Source organism: Pelecanus crispus, chromosome 10, assembly GCF_030463565.1.
Source record: "Pelecanus crispus isolate bPelCri1 chromosome 10, bPelCri1.pri, whole genome shotgun sequence".
Lineage (NCBI taxonomy): Eukaryota > Metazoa > Chordata > Aves > Pelecaniformes > Pelecanidae > Pelecanus > Pelecanus crispus.
This window is the reverse complement of record NC_134652.1, coordinates 40,688,676-40,710,715: the sequence shown is the minus strand read 5'-3', so window position 1 is coordinate 40,710,715 and position 22,040 is coordinate 40,688,676. Positions and strand designations below refer to the sequence as shown.

The following is a 22,040-nucleotide window of genomic DNA, read 5'->3' as shown; positions in this document are numbered from 1 at the left end:
AGTTTGAAAAAAACGATTGTGAATGCGTCTATAATTTTGTTTGAACTTCAGAACTAAACTCTTAATTATGTTTTGCAGGATATGAATGATTACTCTCCAGTATTTAGCAAAACGCTCTACAGGGGAATGGTTGCTCCTGATGCAGTCAAGGGCACCGTTATCACTACCGTTTCAGCTGAGGATCAAGATCCTCCGGTAAGCAAAAAGCTTCTATTAATACCCTGCACCCAAGAGGGAAAAATCTTTAACCCTCATAAGTGACCTAACTCTCTCAACAACAAAGGTGATTATTATGGGTTTCACAGAGCAGTAACTCATACATTTTTTATGTCAGCCTGTCCTTTGTCGTTCTGGACAGAGGCCGCATTTACAATGATTGTTCCTGAAGCTGGCAAATCAATGAGACAGCTCCTTTCTGTCAGGAAGATTTTTGGAAAGCTCTTTATCTGTCTTCACAGTGTAGATGAATAAGAGGAAGAGGCAGGAAGGGAAGCCATGCCTGTCTTTGGAACAGTTCTGCAGCTTAAGGAGGAAACAAAACACAGCTTTAAGATTGTCGCTTTCTTGATTCCGCAGTCATTGTGCATTTCCAGTCTGAGACATCACAGGGTCATGTGGAACCGTACAGCTCACCAGCCAGCCCGATTGGATGTGCAGTATTTGAAACGAGTGCACCTGTTTTGGGGATAAAATTTAATTCTGCCACTGGCTTTTATCGCTGCTCCCTGGTGAAGCACTTGACTGACAGAACTGGGCACATATTTTTGACTTGTTAGCTATTCTGAAGGGTAATATCAATTTTTGTAATCAGAGGTTGATGAACAGTGGTGACCAGATGATACACTGAGGACAATAAAAGTCAAAGATGTTCTGCCAGCCAGGTTTAATTTTTAATTGTTAGTGTTTGGCATATTAAGGAGAATAATCCTCAGGGAGAAGAGTTCAGAGAGAATGTGCCGTGCACATTAAAAGCTGATGGCAGTGCTTTGACACAAATCAGCTGTAGCTTAGCTAAATATGCTACATAGTAATTTATTTACCACCAAAGGACAGAAATGCTAAAGCAATGTTTCTGTAAGGACAGTCCTGCCGTCCCCTTGTAAAAAGTCCTAACACACAAGGGTCAGTACATTCCCTGCTGGTGATACATATCAGCGGGGTATTACTGAACTTGGAGGCATTTAAGGTAGTGTATAACAGCTGAAGATCTGGACTATTGTTTGTTTAAAGTATATGACAGGCAGTAAGTAGTATCATCATGTAGGTGGTGAATAGCAGTAATTGTCAGTTAATAGTGCTGCAGAGTATTTAAGAGAGGGAGCCGACTGACACAGGCATTATTTGAGCAGCAAAAAAAAGAAATGGAGAGAGGTGTGCCTTAATGGCTAGTCTTGGACAATTTGAAGGGAGACGTTGGTGCCTGATTTTGAGTGCTCTGCTTGCAGAATGGAGCCCGAGGCGTGTGTTAAGCTCCTTCCGTAGAACACGGGCACATTAGAATAGAGTCCCAACCAGACAACACGTTAATCACAAATCTGCTTAATTAAAACCAGAATAGTGAGCACATATATGCGTTAGACTGATCAGCAGAGGCAAGTGGGAATTTCCAGTGTCTTGCTTTAGAGATGCTTTAAAAAATGCATAACCTAGGACCCTTCTGTTCACGGCAGGCTCCTACACTCTCCTTCAAAGACACATGTGGGTGTACTCATAGCTTTTAGCACGCAGCAGGAGAAAGATGATGTAGTGGTAGTGCCTGCTCTCCTCTCTTTGTATCTCGCTTTGTTAATCTTGCTAGGAAAAGCCTTTCCATGGGATGTTAGAGGCCTAGGCTGCCTTCCCTCCACTGACTGAAGGATTCCAACCTTTAGCGCTCTTTCCATGTAAAATACCTTAACTACCAAGAAAGAGCTGCTGGCTGGAGTTCCTGACAAGCTTCAGGCATATCTGCAGGTGTGTGGAAGTCTTCCAAGCCAGGAAGTTGCTATAAAGGTAATGAGCTGCAGCACCTGTGAAGATCAGGGACATGGAGCATTAACCAGGGTTGTACCCACATCACCGGGTCCTTTTCTGGACCTGAACCGTTATGCCTAAGCAAGGGGGTGTATCTTAAGCAGCACTGTAGAAGTCTAAAATATGTAACTCCCTGCTGTAGCCCTTCAGAGGGCTTCATAAGCGTTCATATTTTTCTGGCCTATCTACGCTCTTGCTCCCACTGCCTTTTTGCTCTGTGGAAGTCTGGTGCTTTTGTCTGACCTCCTTCACTGTTCCCTGGGGCACACCAGGCCTAGGTTTCCACCATCGTCTTAGTCACTGTTTAAAACAGTGATTTGCAGGAGAAGGTAGGCTTGATTGCTCAGAACTCTTACTTGTTTGCTGGAAAACAATTTTGAAATTGATTTAAGACTATTTGATTCTACTCTGTGAATGACTTTTACTGTCACGTTTCATGAATGTCTTAGTCTTCCATATGTTGGGCACAATAACGTGGTGATTACGGAGTGGAAATTGAGATCAAAGTGGGCCAAGTTTCTGGGTGGCCTGCAAGAGTTTGTTTACACTATATATTGCACGAAGGTGTTAGCTCATTCTGCTAGCATTTCTTCCTGAATAAAACACTGTACTACTGGAGTACTACCACCAAATTAGTAAACCTTGCTTTCACATAAATGGGTCTGAATTGCATTCAGCATTTCAGGGAGTTCAACAGTTGCTGCTTAGCTGGAGAAGATTCTCAGTTGCTCTGCCTAGGAATGACTTGGGAACCTGGGCGGTAGGAAACACCATTTCCGTTCAAGAGCTCTCATCCTCAGCAGTTAACAGCAAATAATTCAAAAGGAAACACTCTGCCCATATCGCAAGTGGAGTCGCTTCAGAGCGATCTGCCAGTGGAGAGTTGGGAAAACTGGCTGTGCCTGACCGTTGAAACTGTGCGATTTTTTGATTGTCACAGTAGAAATCTAAAATATTAATCTAAGTTCATTAGTCACAGAGTCCTATGGACCTGTCTCTGCCCCTTGCACCAGTACATATTTGCTCCTAGCAGGTTTATCATACTGACCTTTGAGAAAAGTCTGCAGAAAAGGATGTTAAGGATCAGTGAAACTGGGTGAGAAGATTAATTTCTATTCTGTAGAAATTTCAACATTAATGGATTAGTGAGGACAGAAAAAAAATTATTTATTGGTGCTAAGGAATAACTTTTTAAGTTGGTTTTTGTGCAGCTTTCATTTAATAGTATCTGCTGCCCTACAACAAGATATTTTAGTCTCGAGAAAGTATTTGCCCATTTTGATATGAGCTCTATTTTATAATGCCTGGGTTTAATGTGTCTCAGATATCACTGAGATACTGGAGGAAACAAAATAGTTCAGAAACTGATTAACGTGTCTTTATAACAATTCTTAGTCCTGTGAAATCTGCATTTTCTAATGCAAAGTTATTTCACTTTTTCATTTAAAAAAAGCTAAACCCGTCTGAACTCTCCTCTCCTTTTCTAACATTTCTGTCACTATCACTTGAACAGATAAATGTAGCAACTGGACATGGATTAGCTTGCGAGCTGTTTTGTACAGTGGGTAATAATGGCCAACTCTAGGTGGCAGGAGAATGGCAGAATAAAAACCTAAAGGGCTTATGTCTCCCAGATTCCTTTCTTGTGATTTTTGCACGTCTTTATATGGATTTCTTTATGTGGTTTTGGGTGTTTTATATTTGAAAGACATGGGGATCACTGCTTCTTCTGTGGAGAAATCGATGCACATGCATGAGAGAGAGATCCACATCACTGAATGCAGGATCCTGTTTATTACCATATAACAGGCGTAAATGCGTATGACAGTAATGTTAAGACAATGGTCTTCAAAATCAATGGTTGCCTTTCTTTGATTTTTATGAAGACTTAAAAATAAAGCTACCCTTAGGCATTTAATGAACACAATAGCCATAAAAGTTAGCCAACTATGGAGGAAAGCTTTTAAAATAGTTGTTGGAAGTTGGTATTTTATTTCAAACTAATGGCTGATAGTTTTTCCTTTTAAAATAAAAAAAGAAGATAGGGGAAGCTATCAGGCATAAATGGCTTTGTTTCTTTTTCTGGCTGAGCCAGCCTGTTTAGATGTTTTGTGCTGCTGGCAAATCTGTATTTGTTTGGAGCTGGCTTTGACATTAAGTGGTGTCACAAAGTATTTGATCTGAATTCACCAGAAATTGTTTTAAAAAACACCCAACCTTTTCTCTGTTCAGCAAGAGTACCTTCCTCTAAACTTGCCTTAAGGGAGAGAATAGTCTTGGTTATTATCATCAATATTTCAGTTGTTTGCTTTGGGTTTTTTAACCTGGTGGAATCTTATTTGCACGGTACTAATATATCTCTTTCATCGGTTTAGGAAAAGAAATCTGTATCTATTAAGAAAATAATTGTGGCTTTAAAATATGCGTAATTATTAGGGCAGGTCCAATAAGAGCCTAACTAATTTGAAGTATACATGCCTCAATTTTTCTGTTGTCATTTTACAAGTAATGTACACTATTCCCCTGTCAACATTAAACTCAGCCCAGAATAAAAATCAAGCTGAATTTTTTTCATCATCTGCAGTAAAAGCTTTTCAGATCTAATCAGCTCTTCAGAGGCTGCCCACTGTCTTCAGCAAATCCCAACTTTGCTCTGCACTGTCAAATTAATATGGATGGTATGAGAATCCAAATTGAAATGCTCAGCAGCTGCATGTGATTTCTCTGCACACAAGGCATATTTGAATTTTCCAACAGCAGAAGAGCGGGTTTGGGGTAGGAAGGAGGTGTTGAATGGTGTCAGTGGAGTTTGGCTCTCCATTTCACCCCATAGGCACCATCCTCAGCCCGTTCCTCCTTTGAGCTGCTGGACTGGGGCTGTTGTGGTGCTGCCCTCTTGTTCCTCCCAGTCCCTCAACACCAAAGGTGACAGCAGCAGTGACGGGCATGTAAGTGGTAGAAAAAAATTCTATACCGCTGAAGTCAACCTTAATAAATCATCATCTGTAGGAAAGGATGCAGGTATTTTACCTACAGTGTAACTTTTTGACTGTGGAAGTGCTCATTCAGTGACATTCCTGAGAAAAGATCATTTGTCTGTGGCTTTTGACTTCTAAAGGACAAGTCATAAATATAAATGCAGGCATTAAATGGTCAGTGAGGGTGGCATGGGTACAAAAAGTAACGTAGGTGAAGGATGAGAGGTTGGAAGAGGCTTGTAGCATAGAGTTTTCTGGTTTACAGTAGCAGCGTATTTCCCAAGTGATTTAGAGACTTACAGCTTATAGATATGGAAGTGCCATGAGTGGCTACGATACGCTTCCAGAAACAGTCACAAGGAGTAAGAGTGAGCTTTTACTCTTAAATGAAGTACCGTTTGCTTAATGTGTTGGAGATGTACATTAAAGGTTATCTTGTTCGTTTTCTTCAAAAAAAACTCCCCCCGTCAAATCTCCATGCACTAAATTATTTGCAACTCAGTGTGTCTTACATGTATGAATGTGTACGTGTGAGTGAATGAATGGCTGAGTCAGGATGAAGATACATCATTTTCTTAATTGAACTATACAAACCTGATGTCTAAAATGTTTAGCCATCATTAGAATGCAACCGTTAATAATAGGATTGGTTTGGTTGCAAAAATCCATGGATTTCTGGTTACTATTAACAGTTACTAATTCAAAACAAAAATTATCTATGCTAGATTCAAATGCTGCCAAGTAGGTATTTCATTATGTTTTTATTTTGACCTGTGGATTTCAAAGTGGTCAAAAAAATCTTGGCCTGAAGGCATAAGAGATCTCTAATAGTTATTCCTTCAGGTCTTTAGTGAAATGTCAATTAAAACATAGAAACCAGTGCTTTTCACTAAAGGCCAGAGCAGGATTTGAAGGGCTGTCTTGAGCAAATGTCAGCTTAAGTTCTTACCAGTTTCTCCTTTCCTTTCTTTTCCAGTTTGAATTCACTTTTTTGCAGTGACTGAGAATAGAAATTGTGTTTCAGAAGTTACTTTTACATTTGTTAAAAACACTCTAATTTGAAATACCGTTCTGGTAATTGAAATCTGGTACATTTTGATTTGCATGTGTTTCATATCATAATATCGTAAATCAACATATTGTCCTTTGGTTTATTGGAACAATCCACAGTGTATTTTTTTTACAGTTTTCAAATAGTTACATGGTATCTGACTTTTCAAATTACTTAGTACATCCTATAGTTGCTCACCCTGTCTTTCCCAGAAGAGCTTACATCTAATTCCAGGCACACTACGTGTAAAGGGTAAGAAAATACTAAGCAGAAAGCAACAAAAACAGACCAGGGGAGCCAGAGGGAATTATGGTAATAGACTACAGCCATGGTTATATGGCTGCCAAGGAAGAGCTTGAGTACAGCTTCAATTATTTCTAAATAACTGGTATACCTTAGTAAAATCAAAATCTTCAATTTTACAAACACTGCATTTGAAATTGTTGAGAGAGTTGAGCCCACTTTCTGTTTAGCATTTCGAATAATCCCTTTAAGGTGTAAGTACTCATGTATTCAAAATATTTTGTTGTGTAGAGATCTGACAGAAGTGAGGGAAGTAGCTTTTAGACCAGTGGAGAAAAGCTGCACTGTTTGCGTGGGTGTCGTGGTTTAGCCCCAGCCAGCGACTAAGCACCACACAGCTGCTTGCTCACTCCCCCTGCCCCGGTGGGATGGGGGAGAGAATCGGAGGAATAAGAGTGAGAAACACTCCTGGGTTGAGATAAGAACAGTTTAATAATTGAAATAAAGTAAAAGAGTAATGATAATAATAACAATATAATAATAATAACAATATACAAAGCAAGCGATGCACAATGTAATTGCTCACCACCCGCCGACCGATGCCCAGCCAGTCCCTGAGCAGCAATCGCTGCTCCCCGGCCAACCCCCCCCCAGTTTCTATACTGCCCATGACGCCGTATGGTATGGAATGGCCCTTTGGGCAGTTTGGATCAACTCTTCTGGCTGTGCCCCCTCCCAGCTTCTTGTGCCCCTGGCAGAGCATGGGAAGCTGAAAAGTCCTTGACTGGCATAAGCAGTACTGAACAACAACTAAAAACGTAAGGGTGTTACCAACATTCTTCTCCTACTAAATCCAAACCACAGCACTGTGCCTGCTACTAGGAAGAAAATTAACTCTATCCCAACCGAAACCAGGACAGTGGGGGTAATTGCGAAGAAACAGATGGGTGAGGCATCACAGCCAGTGTGCAAACTGAGCTAAAAGGGGGATGACGCTGTGCTGTAAGTGGGAAGCAGCAGAGACAATTGCGTGTCAAGGGTTTCCCTCACATATCATCTTGAGTTTTCTTTCCAGAAGTGTCGTCCAGCTGGAGCTTAAGGACTTTGTCTGTTTATCTGGGGTTTCTCAGTATCCCGGAGTGCATTAGTTTAGGCTGTTGGACATCATGGTCAAGCGTCACGTTCAGGGCAAGTCTGGAGCCCTGCACAGTGAAGCTGTGCCTCCGAAACGTGCTCGGACTTCCTAAGCACCAGGTGTGCAGAGTCACTCAAACAGGCTTTGCTGTATTTGTGTTGCCAAAGTTGCTCCAGTGAGTCCCAAATAGGTTTGACTTGATGTATGCACGGTGTAAATGGGTGTCTGTGAAATCCCAGAGAGAAATATGATAAAACTAAGTGAGAAACCCCATTTTTTTCCACAATTAAACTCCTTGCTTTGTTTCCTGGAAGAACTCCACTGACCCTATGTGAGTTTCGTGTCCCCACCGACTCTTTTGTGTTGAAGACAGTGATCTGACCAAAAGGCAAAGTCAAAAATGGTGAAAGGTGCAAGCAGGTATCCTGTGTGAGGTGCGTAACTTTGCAAGGGTTTTGTGTGGCTGGGAAGCCACAGAAACGCTGCATCTCTGCTGGAGGTGTGTCCTGGTTTTGGCTGGGATAGAGTTAATTTTCATCCTAGTAGCAGGCATAGTGCTGTGTTTTGGATTTAGTAGGAGAAGAATGCTGATAACACGCTGATGGTTTAGTTGTTGCTCAGTGCTGCTTATGCCAGTCAAGGACTTTTCAGCTTCCCATGCTCTGCCAGGTGCACAAGAAGCTGGGAGGGGGCACAGCCAGAATAGTTGATCCAAACTGGCCAAAGAGCTATTCCATACCATATGACGTCACGCTCAGTATATAAGTGGGTGGGGTTGGCCGGGGAGCAGCGATCGCTGCTCGGGAACTGTCTGGGTATCGGTCAGTGCGTGGTGAGCAATTGCATTGTGCATCACTTGCTTTGTATATTAGTATTATTGTTATTATATTGTTATTATTATCATTACTCTTTTACTTTATTTCCATTATTAAACTGTTCTTATCTCACCCCAGGAGTGTTTCTCACTCTTACTCCTCCGATTCTCTCCCCCATCCCATCGGGGCAGGGCCAGTGAGCGAGCGGCTGCGTGGTGCTGAGCTGCTGGCGGGGGTAAAACCACGACAAGGTGCCAAAGAAGTGCTTCTAGCAACTAAGGTAGATGTGATAGTATCCTATAGAAGAACATCTATTTGTAAGTGCTGCTTTGCTTTAGTTAACGCAAATGTACGCAGCTTTGGTTTCTCTCAGAGATATTTTCAAGTCTTTACAGGAGGGAAACCTGGAGTCCCCAAAGCCTGCATGAAGTCAGTGTCTGACTCTCTCCGACACTTCTGAATTTTATTAGCACAGTCTTTAGTATCCCCAGCCAGCATCTATTGCCATCTATTCTTTGGGCAAACAGATGATCCTTTGTAGTGAAGAAATCTGAAGCCTGTATCAGGGTTGGTACAGGTGCATAAATCCCTCAATTCGACGTCGATCAGATGCTGAGAGTGTCCTGAGTGTCCTCAGGACTGTTTCTAATATGTTCTCTCTCAGTGCTCAGTGTGAGAGCTTAGCTCTCAAAGAATGACATGTGGCCTGCCCAAAAGCAGAGCTTCTTAAAATGCTTCAGGAGCGGCAAGTGAACACACTTGGAACCAGTGTCTGGACACCGCTTGGGCCATCCAGGGGAGTCACTGCTTCTGCACTCGGCTGAAGTTGCTTTTAAACTGCCTCCCCCTTGTTGCTTTTCCATTCTCTGTCTTGGGTTTTCGTTTACCTTCAACTAAAAAGAAATGCTAACGCATATTGTACGTGGCCACAAAAAAAAAAGGCACGGTATTGTTGGTTCCTACACAAGCTAATGTATAGTCTGAATTAAAACGGCAGGGACAGTCACTTCGGGAGCAAGAGAAAGGAAGGCAAAAGGACCCTTGCGGCTCTGTGGAATCATCAAGCCAAGCGCACAGCAGAGCAATGGTTTGCTTTGAAACTTTAGAGGTCAAACTTCATCAGTCCCAAGGCTGGGAAGGTTTTGGTGATGAGAAAGAGCTTTAAAGCCGCCTGGTTCATTCTGTGTTATGTACCAAAGTTTACAGATCTGTATTTTAAATGGGGCAATTGCATGTGGAGGGACTGGAATGGTGTTGCTTTTTTGCTTGGCAAAGGGGCTGCCTGTGATGATCAGCAGGTCTGTACAGATGGCTGTACGCATACCTAGCTTAGCCAAGGACACCTGAGATCATCCTCGGAGAGCAGAAGAGTTTTTTTCATTGTGAACAGTTTACGCTTTATTGAAGTGGCGTGGTGATGAAAGATGCCAGGTGATTATGGCTGTGTTCTCAAAGCTCTTAACCCTCCAAATATTTTGAAAGGAGAGCAACGTGAGCTATTTCATAGATACTTTGTTTATCACAAGGTGAATATTCCCAGGATTGCTGTAACTCGAGGTGTTTGCTTTCCCTGTATATGCCTATTTTGTATGTTTTTTCATGGTAAAAGCTGGAATATTTCTTCCGTGGGCAATTCCCCTGCATATTCTGATTTTGTTGATTTGAAATGTCAATAGAAACAGATGCAGAACACTAATTTTAATGAGCAGCCAGCTTCCAGAGCTCCAGAACATCCAATTTAATGGTTTATCCAATCTCATAACACCTTGTAAGGTTTTTGTTCAATGGAGCCCTTTTGTCAAATTGAGAGTAATTGTCCTTATTGTTCTACAGGCACGTGCTAAAAGTGAGATGCTAGCAGATATTTAATTAGAGATTTCACAGATATTTAATTGGAAATAAAAGCATTTTCAGGCAGTCCAGGGCTTAATCTTTGAAAACTATTACTGTCAGATTTCATAGTGTCTGCTGGAGATTTGTATATGGGAAACATGCTGCAAATTCAATGAGTTCTTAAAGTAATTTTATCTTGTAGCTTGAAAAGTTCGTGTTCTTTTTGTGTTCAGCTTGTTACAGTTAATTATTCAGAATATCCAGATTTAGTAATTCAGGATTTCGGTCCCTCTTGTTAAATTACATACTAAATGTCCTGGTTTCGGCTGGGATAGAGTTAATTTTCATCCTAGTAGCAGGCACAGTGCTGTGGTTTGGATTTAGTAGGAGAAGAATGCTGATAACACGCTGATGGTTTAGTTGTTGCTCAGTACTGCTTATGCCAGTCAAGGACTTTTCAGCTTCCCATGCTCTGCCAGGTGCACAAGAAACTGGGAGGGGGCACAGCCAGAATAGTCGATCCCAACTGCCCCAAGGGCTATTCCATACCATATGGCATCATGCTCAGTATAGAAACTGGGGGGCGTTGGCCGGGGAGCAGCGATCGCTGCTCAGGAACTGTCTGGGTATCGGTCGTCGGGTGGTGAGCAATTGCATTGTGCATCACTTGCTTTGTATATCATTATTACTATTATTATTATATTGTTGTTATTATTATTTTACTTTATTTTATTTCAAAATTTATTTTATATTATTAAACTGTTCTTCTCTCATGCCAGGAGTGTTTCTCACTCTTACTCCTCCGATTCTCTCCCCCATCCCATCGGGGTAGGGGGAGTGAGCGAGCGGCTGCGTGGTGCTTACTTGCTGGCTGGGGCTAAACCACGACACTAAAGAACAAAATCCTTCAAATTTTAGAGTTCATGTCAATGAATTTAGGGTGAATATACATAAGGGCACCGTTCACAATCCGTAGCTTGTATAAGACCCACCAAAATCATTCGCCTACTCTGCAGTCTGCCCCATCTTTAATGGTTACTTTACTTTGAGCGTGTTACAAAGAACATGTGTAGCCACCTGTAAATTTTGGTTTTAGCATCACTTCCCAATTTTCCCCATAGAATTAACTTTACAAAGTTTGCCTTCGTGAACTCTTCACGGTGCAACTCATTCAGATTTGCATTGAAATCTACAGATGGAGATAATTTAGTAAAGTCCTCACTGGTTTCACATTTTATCTATAATACCCTCAGAAGTTTTCCGATTTCAGTCAGGAAGTGGCATTGAGTAAAAGAGGCTTGGTAAATAAGTCTGTATTCATTATGCCACTATGCCATACTAGTACTTAGGGGTAAAATCCAGGTCGTTTACCAGATGCCCATCTGGGATTTCACAAGTAGACTGCAAATAAAAGTGAAATGCATTTTTTCCTGCTCTTTTCTGGGCCAGATCATTCTGGTTTTGTATGTCTGTTACCCATTTGGATAGTGGAAGTGATGATTCCTAGCTTCCTTTCGAATTGCTTGCAGAACTATCCGTGAAAGCATACAGAAGTTGTTGTTGTTTTACCCTTCTCACCATTTTGCCTGGCTTTATTGCATTACAATTTCTCTGCAACCTGTCTATGCCTGTTGAGAGTTATCTCAACAGTGCACATGTGCACCCTCCACGGCCTCTCTGCCCAGGGCCTCCGTGTGCAGCCTGATCATCTACGGAAATGCTGGGGACGCTTCCCTACCTGTCAGCTGTGTCACAAATGAATGTCGCTTCCCCAGAGCAAATGGAAACTTAAGGAATTGCGCAGCAATAAAAGAAATAATTGCAGCTGGATGAGCTTTAGATCTAAGTTCCATATTAGTCTTGAACTCTCAGGAAAACTTTGGTTTGAGAGAATGAACGTGGTTCCTGCCAACAACAATCCTTGCTCTCTGGTTTATTTGAGAATATTATCAGCTGTATTTGAGTTTTGCTGTAGACATAGGGATGCATCTAAATTAGTTTAGAACAGAGGCGAAAGATGATTAATATTTGAGATAATTAAAACCTGCTTCTAAATAGATTTCCCTGGGAAGTCTCTCTGGAGATTTTTCTAATTACATTGGTGCCAAAATGTAGTAAATAAAAAATAAATCCCTGTTTTGTTATTTTCAGAAATGACAGGAGAAAAGCGTACTTGATAGTTATATCAGGAACAATAACCTGATGAGGTTTTTGTTTATTTAATAACAAATTACTAGTGTGTGCAGGTTTAATGATGATGATGATGATGATAGCTTTTAGTCTTCCAAGCGAATGTGAGGACCATTACTCTGAAACCAAATGGAGTGGATTTCAGCAGGTAATTTCCTCTTAATTATAACATTGAAGAAAAATGACTGAATCGGAGAATGCTAGGGGGAGGTTGTATAATCACCTATGTTATGCTACGATCTCTGAAATCTCTCAGGTTTTCAAGGATTTGCACTCTTTAGTGTGCGTGGTCCCATAAAGTACTTTTAACTGTTGACATGGTTCTTTCATATATTACTTCACTAAACACCAAAACACATCTGGCAGACCCAGTTCTGAATTGTTAAAGGCGCTGGCTTGCCAGAGGCACTGTGTACACCAGAGGAGCGGTGTACAGGCTAATAAACCCTTCCTGGGCTGGATTTCCTTGGAGGGCTCGAAGAGGCAATGGCCTCATCGCTGCTGCAGCTAAAATCATCCAGAGGAGCGGCGATGCAAGTCTCCCCGGAAACGCTGTGCGTGTCTCGGTTGCATCCAGCCTTGTCTCACTTCCCTTGATGTGCGAGGTGTTATATGCACAGGGTTTTATGGGGAGGAGGGCTGAGGTGGCCTGCCTGCCTTGTCCTCTGTCTTACTCTCTTAGTGTTAGACTTAAGTATTCTTTTAGCAGCTGTAAAATTGATAGCACCAATTAAGTTCTTACCAGCTACCTATAATTTTTAATTCACATAAATATTCTTCACTGAAGGGTCACTTTTCTCACATTGAAGTATGGTTTATTCATTACCAGTAGTTTATTCATTATTAGTAGTCCTACTACTCATCAGAATGTAATGTGGCACAATCTGACACCATGTTACACAGCACCGTAGCATGCATTAGCATGATGTAAAATACCCGTGTTTAAATCAATTCCAGTAAAGCGTTTTGTTCAGACTAGGTGTCTTGGCTGAGCATTTCAGTGCACTTTTGTTGTATCAACAAAATGTTGGTGTGATTGAGTGAGCTTAAACCCCTTTTGTAGCTGTTTCGATTGGTGTTTACAAATGTAAATTTCCTGTTTCCTTGTTGTTAGTAGCTGACATGGCACATTGAATATGTTCTCAATAACAACAAAGCTGCTGTATACCACATTATTGAATACAGATGAAAATTACCAATTCGCTATTAACGAAACTGTGGGCTCTGATATTTTGTCTGTTTAAATACGATGTAAAGGTCAAAACCGAATCTGAGGTCCAGACTCTGCAGCATTAAGAAACTGAAATCATACCGGTGATAGGACCTGAGTTTCTAAGTGCTGCTCTGAATCTACTCCTAAATATATTTAGCAAATAACCTAGTTTGAATTTTGTGAAATGTCCCAAGTGTCTAAAACTACTTTTCAGCAGACTGAAGTCTGTGTTCCCTGGACATGTAGACACTTGGGACATTTCACATCAGTGTGCAAAAAAACCCTTTCTTTGCTTTGAACCCTTCTTTGACGCCCCTTATTCTTACAGCTCTTTAGCACATAGTTTATATTCATACTGGCTTCTCTGCTTGAGTAACCTGCTGCCACGTCACCTTGTAATCTTGGAAAACAGTGGATTACTACCAATAGTAGTGAAGGGGCGCTCGCTGAGAATGGACGTCACCTGTTAAAATTGAACGTCTCCCAGACATCCCCTGTAAACAGTCGATGGTACAATTCGTCTCATCCCAAAAGAGGTCGGGTGATGCCTGCCAGAAGCGTCTGCTGCTTTTACATTAGATGGGTACCCGGAACCATCCCGCCGCTACCGGAGCAGCTCCTCCGGGCACATGTGGGAAAGCGGCTGTTGCAGCAGAACCTGGGGTGCTATCAGGGAGCGGTGGGACTGTGGACATCCCAGGGACAAGCATTGCCACCCAGTTTTGGGTTTTGGGACTTGATAAATCGCACGGGTCAGCGCAAGCTGCCAGAGCCCTCCCGTCTCTCCGATGTGGGAGCAGCTGCCTCTTAGGCTGTGCTTACAGGCATGGCGTTACTCCACGTCCTCTGAAGGTCCATGGAGGGTGACTGCTGGAATGGGATCACTGGAATATAATGGCACTTTAAGAAACTTCATTCTTCACAATAAATGTTATTTATTTAGGCAGTTAGTGTTAAAACAGTTAAATCGGGTAAATAGCTTTCTATTACAAAATGCTGAGTTACTGATCTGAAAAAATCATCTGTTATGTGCCCTGGCAATGCCTCTTCTGATGCCTCTTTTATTTTGGTATTTTTAGGTGCATATGCCTGCAGACAACTTGTGACACCTGCATGGGCTGTCTGTGCTTGTGCCTTGTCATTGAAACAGGGTTTGAACAGCGGGGAGGGTTTGTTACGGGGCTACTCTAAAATCCGTTTGCAAAACTGCGTTTTCTGTTACCACTGGCAGGACAAGCGCATTCTCCTTTTCGCTTCCTGACGTCATGCTTAGAGCCAGCTCTGGTATCTAATAGTAAATGTTGCTGGTGATGCTCAGGCTCCCGCTGAGAGGCAGAAGCCCTCTCCTACCGGTGGGGAGGGCCATAGGTGTCCGGTCACTTCACACAAACACTCGTGACCGTCTCAGCCCTGCAGAGTGGGGCAGGCTCACCTCTTCAGTGTGGAAGGCGTGGATGTGAGCTTTGAGATGCTTGTGCCAAAATTGCTAGACCTGTACAGTTCAGCCATGGAAAGAGCATGTGTTGGAGTATGTTTGGAAGCGCCGCAGGCCCTGTAGTCTCTGTGTTTTACTACTTAGAGTTGAAGATTTTGAAATGTATTAGTTCATCATCCCTTGGCTTAGGTGAAAACTAAAACCTTCAGATGCTGCTGTTCGATTTGTATGTAAAAAAGTCCCTTTAGGCTGCATGGTGGGTTTGGCCAGGCAACCCGGTGCTGTTTTCATTTCGTTTCCTCTAAGAGAGAAGCGTCTGAATGTCACGTAGGCTGGACTGTCCTGTATGCAGAGCTATGGTCTTGACTTTTCAGGAAGTAATATGACACACATCTTCCCATCTTCAGCAACAAGCCACTGTAACTTTCAGGGCAAGCTGAATAAGTGTTGGGGTTTTTAGAGTCTTCAGAAGTTTCTTGAACCTCAGAGGAGTTTTTATAATATGTTAAAATATTTTTGAAAGGTATATTGACCAACCTTAAGCTCTGCCCATCTTCTGTTATTTAAAAATTTCAGTAGTTATAAAACAGACCACTGCTTCTGTCTGTATTTAAGTAAGCAGATGTTTTTTCAGCTCTCTTCTTTCCAAATCTCTGATCATTTTTTGCACTGGACCTCTCAGATGTGACTGTAAGATACTTTGCGGGGAGGCAGGGAAGATGCTTAGTAACAAACCCAGTTCTGAGGAAGGCAAACTGCAAGTTTTGTTTGTGATGGTCTGTTTACCAACGTTGCATTTTAATCTTTGACTAGCTTCACTAGATGTGTAAAAACAGAAAAATATGCAAGTTGCTTTGTTTTTGCCTTACAGGGCACACCAGCAAGTCGAGTCCGATACAAAGTAGATGTTGTCCAGTTTCCTTACAGTGCCAGCATTTTTGACGTGGATGAAAACTCAGGACGTGTAGTAACCCGAGTAAACCTAAATGAAGAGCCAAGTACAGTGTTTAAGGTATGAACACGTATAGCTGTATATTGTCAGGAAATGATGCCTGCGTTTGATGGAATTCTTTTACCTTCGTGTTTCTCTGCGTTGCTTTATATTGCTTAGAAGATGTGAAATTTTTATTTTGTTTGTTTCTTCCTTAATTTCTTCCTGGCACATGTTTCATGCCTTTTTGAATTTCAGAAACGTCTTGAATGGATGTGATTGCTACTTTTGGGAGGGCAGAGGAAACAGGGAGGCAGCTGAAGGAAGCCTCAGTTTTTGAAAGCTACCTTGCTGACCTATGTTTTCAACAGGGCTGCCAGCATAACAATTTTGTGAGAACTTGTAAGAATGGCAAAGAAAGTTACTGCACAGTTCAATAGTTTGGGACTTCTGTTCGCATTTGCTTTAAGGAGACTTAAGTTAGTATTGTGGTGTTATTGTTCCTGAAGAGTCTCAAGTGTAGTTAGCGCGGAGTAGTTATGATGTTAATCAAAATCATTGAGACAGACCTCCTCTCTTAAATGCATGAGTGGAGGGGGTAGTTAAAAATGAAAATTAAAGTATGTCAGTAAGCAAAAAAAAAAAAAGTATCATATGTGGGGATTTATAAGTAATTTCCCTACTTGGAAACTGCCCACCTTCTGTATGGCCATTAAGGTAGGTTTTGTTTCTTCTTTCAGTTATTTATTTTTGAAACGAGGATTAAAGAGAGGTTTATTTGCATACATTTTCATTATAAGGCATAAAGCTGTCCACTGTTTTCCACTTCTGACTATCCCATCAGGTGCTGCTGTGAGCTCGGGTAGCGTTGAAATGCTGTCCTTGTTTTAGGAACTTGTGACAGTGCTAATTTGAGTTCTTTTCAGTTTTTAACTAACGTAGTAAAACTCCAAGGAGAAGAGAATTATCTCTTGGTTAACATCACCAGAATGTAGCTTTTCTGTTGTTGCACTTCTTATTTTTACTTCTCATTAATTCTTTTGTGTGGCTGTTTTCTGAAGCTGTGATACATGACGCGCAGGTGATGTGCACGTGGACATGGAGCTACATTTCTATATGAAGACTCCTCTATATTAGGGAAGACCAATGGTAAATGTAGCAGAGCATTACTTTTCAGAAAATATGGATGCTTAGGGAAGAAGCACAGAAAAGACCCCACAAACCAGTGATGTGGAGACTTTGAGTTGGTATTTGCATCTAGACCATTGGCTTGTATCTGCCACTGAATCTTCTGTGAATTTTTCCAGTCAATTTTTATCATACTCATACCTTCTGTAATTATGTCTTGCAGTGGTGAGTTCCCTAATGTACCGGCTGAAAAAAAAGGCTGCCTTTTGTTTTAAGCTGTCTCTTCACCAACCTATTCTGAGAATAGCTTGGGCTCGCAGAAATGAGTTAAAACCCCTTTGCTAGAATGAAGTGCTGACCTGCTCCATCCAGTGATGTCCTGAAATAAGGACGAGTTTAGAGAGAGAGGAAGCTGGAAAACTGTTGCTCCACCTTCAGTGGGCTGGTCTCTCATCCTTTTGCCAGCAGGTAGCTTACCTTCATAGGAAAGCTGAAAACAGGGGAGCCTGTTTGTCCCACAAGCACAGATTAAATAAACTAGTGGACATGAGTAAAGATCAGATAAGCAAAAGACTTATAACAGGCCACCTTTGGAGAAGGTCTTCTGGTCTTGTGCATGTTTTAGCATACCAAAGATCTCTTTTCCAAGAGGATTTTTTTTGGAGGGGAAGTAATGTTAATTTTTTTGTTTTTATATCAGACCTCAGTTTTAAATATTAATGTCAGCAACACAGAATTCTTACCTAGCACTTTTTCTGTTTTACTGGGAGTTATAGGTGGTTTTTCAATAACAAGTATTCCGCTGCATACATGTAGAATTGAACTATATACTGTTAAAGAAGTTGAAATTGATTCTGGAGTTCTAAGTAAGGACAGTCTGTGATGAGATGTGAAGGGAATCCCCTGGAAAATGTACTTGAAGCTGGCAGTGTGCTTTGGAGAGGCATTTGTAGAAGACTGTTGTATTTGAATTCCAGTTTACTGTGTTCCTGTAAATTTTCTAGCAGATGGTTCAACTTCTGGATGGCTGTCACCTTTTTCCTCTATGTTTTGTTCTTATACAATGTACGATTTGCAGTGTAAGAAGATCTCATCTGACTTGTTAGACCCTGAAAATACAAGAGGTATTGTTGCAAGTCAACACAAAAAATGTACTTGCCTATACTAAGCGAGGTGATTTTCTGTATTGTTTGTAGCTAGTGGTCATTGCGTATGATGATGGGGATCCTGTGAAGTTCAACACCACTACCGTAGAAATTGCTGTACTGCAGCCTTCAGTAATTCCACGGTTTACACAGGATGAATACAGGTAAAGCATTTATTCATTCACATTACAACTGTCATTTTTTAAGCTGAAATAAGTTCCTGTTTGAATGCTAGTCTGAGATACGTGGGCTACGAAAATACTCTCTTGTCAGTGTGGAAGTGCTTCCTCTGCATCTACCTCAAGCTTTTGTACCTTCTGCTGTTCGCTTCCGCTCATGGAAGGAATAAGACGCAAAAATAAGGTTTGAACCAAGCACCAAAAACCTTGTGTACTTAGAGCTAATAACATATTTACTGATGTTAACTCTTCTTTAGGAAATAAATTGGATGCTGCTCTGAGGAGAGAGCAGGCAGCGCTCAAGTCCACCAGCACAGCTGTGTGAAATTACATGCAGGACTTCTTTGCAGCACTCCCGTTTGACAAAGTGAGAGTGGCAAAATACTGTAGAGTTGCTTCTTTCTCTTAGCCACAAGTTATTTGGCAGCCAGCCATTCCCTAATCATATCAGGTAATGGTGTAGTTTCACCATCTTAACAGGTTGTCTCCAACTGAAAAGATCTGGGCTGTAGGTGACAATGACAGTGAGGAGAGGTTTGTCTGAAATTATCCTCTAAGAAGCTGTTGAAAATGTCAGTCATGTGGGTAAACAAAAAACTTTGTGTATTGAAATTGTAGCTGGGATCACCGGGGCTCTAGGTTAAGTTTCCTCCAGTCTGTTTGAGTGTGTTTTGATCCTGTACACCATTCATGTGGGACGTGAGAGAATTCAGACTCGACCTCTTTGACATTAGAAGTGCAGATGAGAGGAGTTATTACTACAGAGTCACAATTTGATAAAGTTTAGCCTCTGACAATTTAATAAAATCAACCCCATTTTCTTAAAATTAAGTAAAAATAAAAAAAAAAAGCGGTGCACAGGCTGATTAGTGTTAAATTTTGTTACAGAGAATGTGTTTGTAAACAGTTTGACATCAATATAATAATAGGAAGTGATAGGATCAATGCAGCCAGCCTCCCCATATGAAGAAGTTACAGCCTTGCTGCAATACGTGCTCTTGACTCCAGTGTAGCGACAGCATCGGTATCAGAATATAATGGGGTTTGTACATATATTTTCAAAACAAAGTACTGCAGGTAATCAGAAAATGGAAATTGAGTGTAGTATTATTGGCTTCATTAGACCCTAATGAGAGGACTTGCTCAGCTATTTTAAGGAGTTTGGACAAAAATTCATGATGTGCATTCTATTTTTCCTCATTACAGTATTAGCATTTTGAAGCAATACCTTAAAGAAGTGAAAAGTAGCAAAGTACTGCCAGTCCTCCTCTAATTTTGTATTTAATCTTGAAACAAATATGAAATCAGAAGGAATAGTGCAAAATTATAAACTTTGCATTTAATGATAGTGCAATTGATAATCCTTTGCTGAAGGGTTTTTCTTGAGAGAGATTATTCCTGCTGCTTCCTGTATTTTATTAAATATCTTAAAATGTATGAAGTGTAGTTTAGGAAACATAGCAAAAAGTAGTCCTTTAAGTAAAAATGCTTCCTTTTGTTACTGTAATTACAGATACCATGTCAGCACATGCAATTTCTGAATAATATTTAAAGCCTTTCTGTAATAGACTTTGCTTCTGTGTTACTATTTTCAAGAAAAAAGTGAACAGGTCCTATATGCGTAGCTGTGAGGAAAAAAAAATGCGTAGCTATGTTTAACAGAAGGACATGAAAATATGAGACTGTGAGACCTTTCCAAGGTACTCCACATTTTGGGTAAATTAGAAAAGCCAATTTGCCTGGCCTCAGGAGCCAGCCAGGGGGCTGGAGCTGCTAAAGAGATGCTTCACTGCTAGGGGCATATTTAATAATGCACTTTGTTTCCTTTTTCTTTTATAACTTTATTCCGAATGATCTTCAAGGAGCTTGTCCTTGAATCTTGTGACAAGTGTGATCCCAAGCAGTGTGTTTTGGGAGAGGCTACAGTGCAGGCACAGTGCTCGACTGCTCAGGCCAAATCCAGCGCGAGTCCAGCCTCAGGAGTACCTGGAGCACGGTGTGGTCCACCTCTGCGATGTGGAAGAGGTATCTTGCAGTTCCCATGTCAACCGACGCAGCGTCTTTGTTTGCAGGACTGCGAGAAGAGCCTTTAAGGTTCAGGAGCACAGGCAGAGTTTGCATTGCCTTCTGAAAAATGAACTGAGCTCGCGCTTCCTGAGGCCACCTTGAGCTCCAGTTTTATCCCAGGAGATGGAAACTTTATTTCACTACAATGAAAAAAAGCTTACAGTGGAAAGTGGTTCATATCCCCTAATACCCTTAGATGACAACTGAATAACCCTTGCTATCTTCTCCTCCTTGCGAACACATCAGGATTAGCTCAATAGCCTAGTTTTTCTTTCCAAAGAAATAGCGCTACTCCATTCTTGGTAAATTCTTTGATGTGCATCATCGTGAAAAAACTCTTAAAATCATTTGGGGACAGCAAAGGCAGTTACTCATTTTCTTCAACGTTGGAAATTAAATGAGAACAATGCCATAACTTCCTGATTCAGCTCTGAGACTCTTTCAAACATTTTGGAGCCGGACTAGTTTTGATTCCTAAGGTTTTCAGGGATTGCCACGCTCTGCACTGCACTTTGTGTTTGGTTTCTTGACAGTGATGCAAGCTGAAACTGGCAGGTTTCTCATAACCTTATTTTTCAGTTGACATAGTATAGCTTTAGGGTAAATGTCAGCACAGAGTAATGGTGCTGCTTGCAAAATGATCAACTGTTGGATGTGGATGCTAGAATTTCTGAAGGATTGAGAATTAGTCGCTTTAGAGTGGATTAGTATTGATCTTTGCTTGCGTAATTATCATAATCTGGATGATTCCAGCATTGTTTTCTAGCTGTTTTACAAACTTCACTTCTGTGTATTTAGAAAAAGGTCACAGCTGAACAGTTTTACAGAATAAAGCTGCCTGTGCAGTTGCAGCATGTATTACAAATCAGAAATAAATACAAAAAATAGGAGAGAGGGGACCAGATGGCGTGATCAAAAAGGCATAGCCGCGTTAGGCAGATAGGGAGATAAAAGTGCAACTCTGCCTTGAGCTGTTGGTCTGGCAGCTCTCTGCTCTGTCAGAAGTACACCAGCACATTAGGGTCTCTGCTTGGAGTCCTGTTCATGCTAAGGGAGGCTTTGATTGATTATTATCCATGTCTTAAAGTGACGTCCACAGGAGGCAGCAGTCAAGTAGAGAGTCAGAGATTTGCATTTTATTCACTGGCTCCCCCTCTGCGTTATTGTTCCATGATTTGGGGCAAATACATTAGTCTATTTTTTCCCCCCACCTTCTTTGTTTGGATTGTAAATTATATTGGAGATTCTAAATGTTGCCGCGCTATACATATTGAACAGCAAAGGGAAGCTGAGAGCTCCGAGAACCATAAAATATCACACAGAGCAGTTGCTTTATGACAAGTGAGTGATAAAATACAGTTCCTTCCTAATGACTGAGATAGATGACTCCTAAAGTACATCAGAAAGATATCTGCTGCAACCATTCAACTCTTGTGGTGGGAACTAGCAAGTCAAGGCCAAGCATCTGAGTGGCCTGGGTGCAGCACGCTTTAGGACATTCCCACTCCATGGACTGACACCCTGTTAGAAGCAGAGCAGCGTCAGCCAGCAGCTCTGCATGGTCTGGTCCGGCAGCTTGTGAAGGTGCCACCCCAGGGGCTTATCATAGAATCACAGAATGCTTTGGGTGGGAAGGGACCTTTAGAGCCCACCCAGCCCAACCCCTGCAGTGACAGGGACAGCT

General features: G+C 41.4%; 1 protein-coding gene across 3 annotated transcripts in view; it reads left to right on the top strand.

The window, feature by feature from the left end:
• PCDH15 (protocadherin related 15) overlaps positions 1–22,040 on the top strand; it is a 400,140-nt gene that overhangs the window by 288,243 nt on the left and 89,857 nt on the right. For all 3 annotated transcript variants that reach the window (XM_075717276.1, XM_075717274.1, XM_075717275.1), the window contains exons 20-22: positions 79–195; positions 15,778–15,918; positions 18,162–18,274. In XM_075717276.1, coding sequence (XP_075573391.1) covers positions 79–195; positions 15,778–15,918; positions 18,162–18,274 — 371 coding nt within the window. The remainder of the gene's footprint in view (positions 1–78; positions 196–15,777; positions 15,919–18,161; positions 18,275–22,040) is intronic.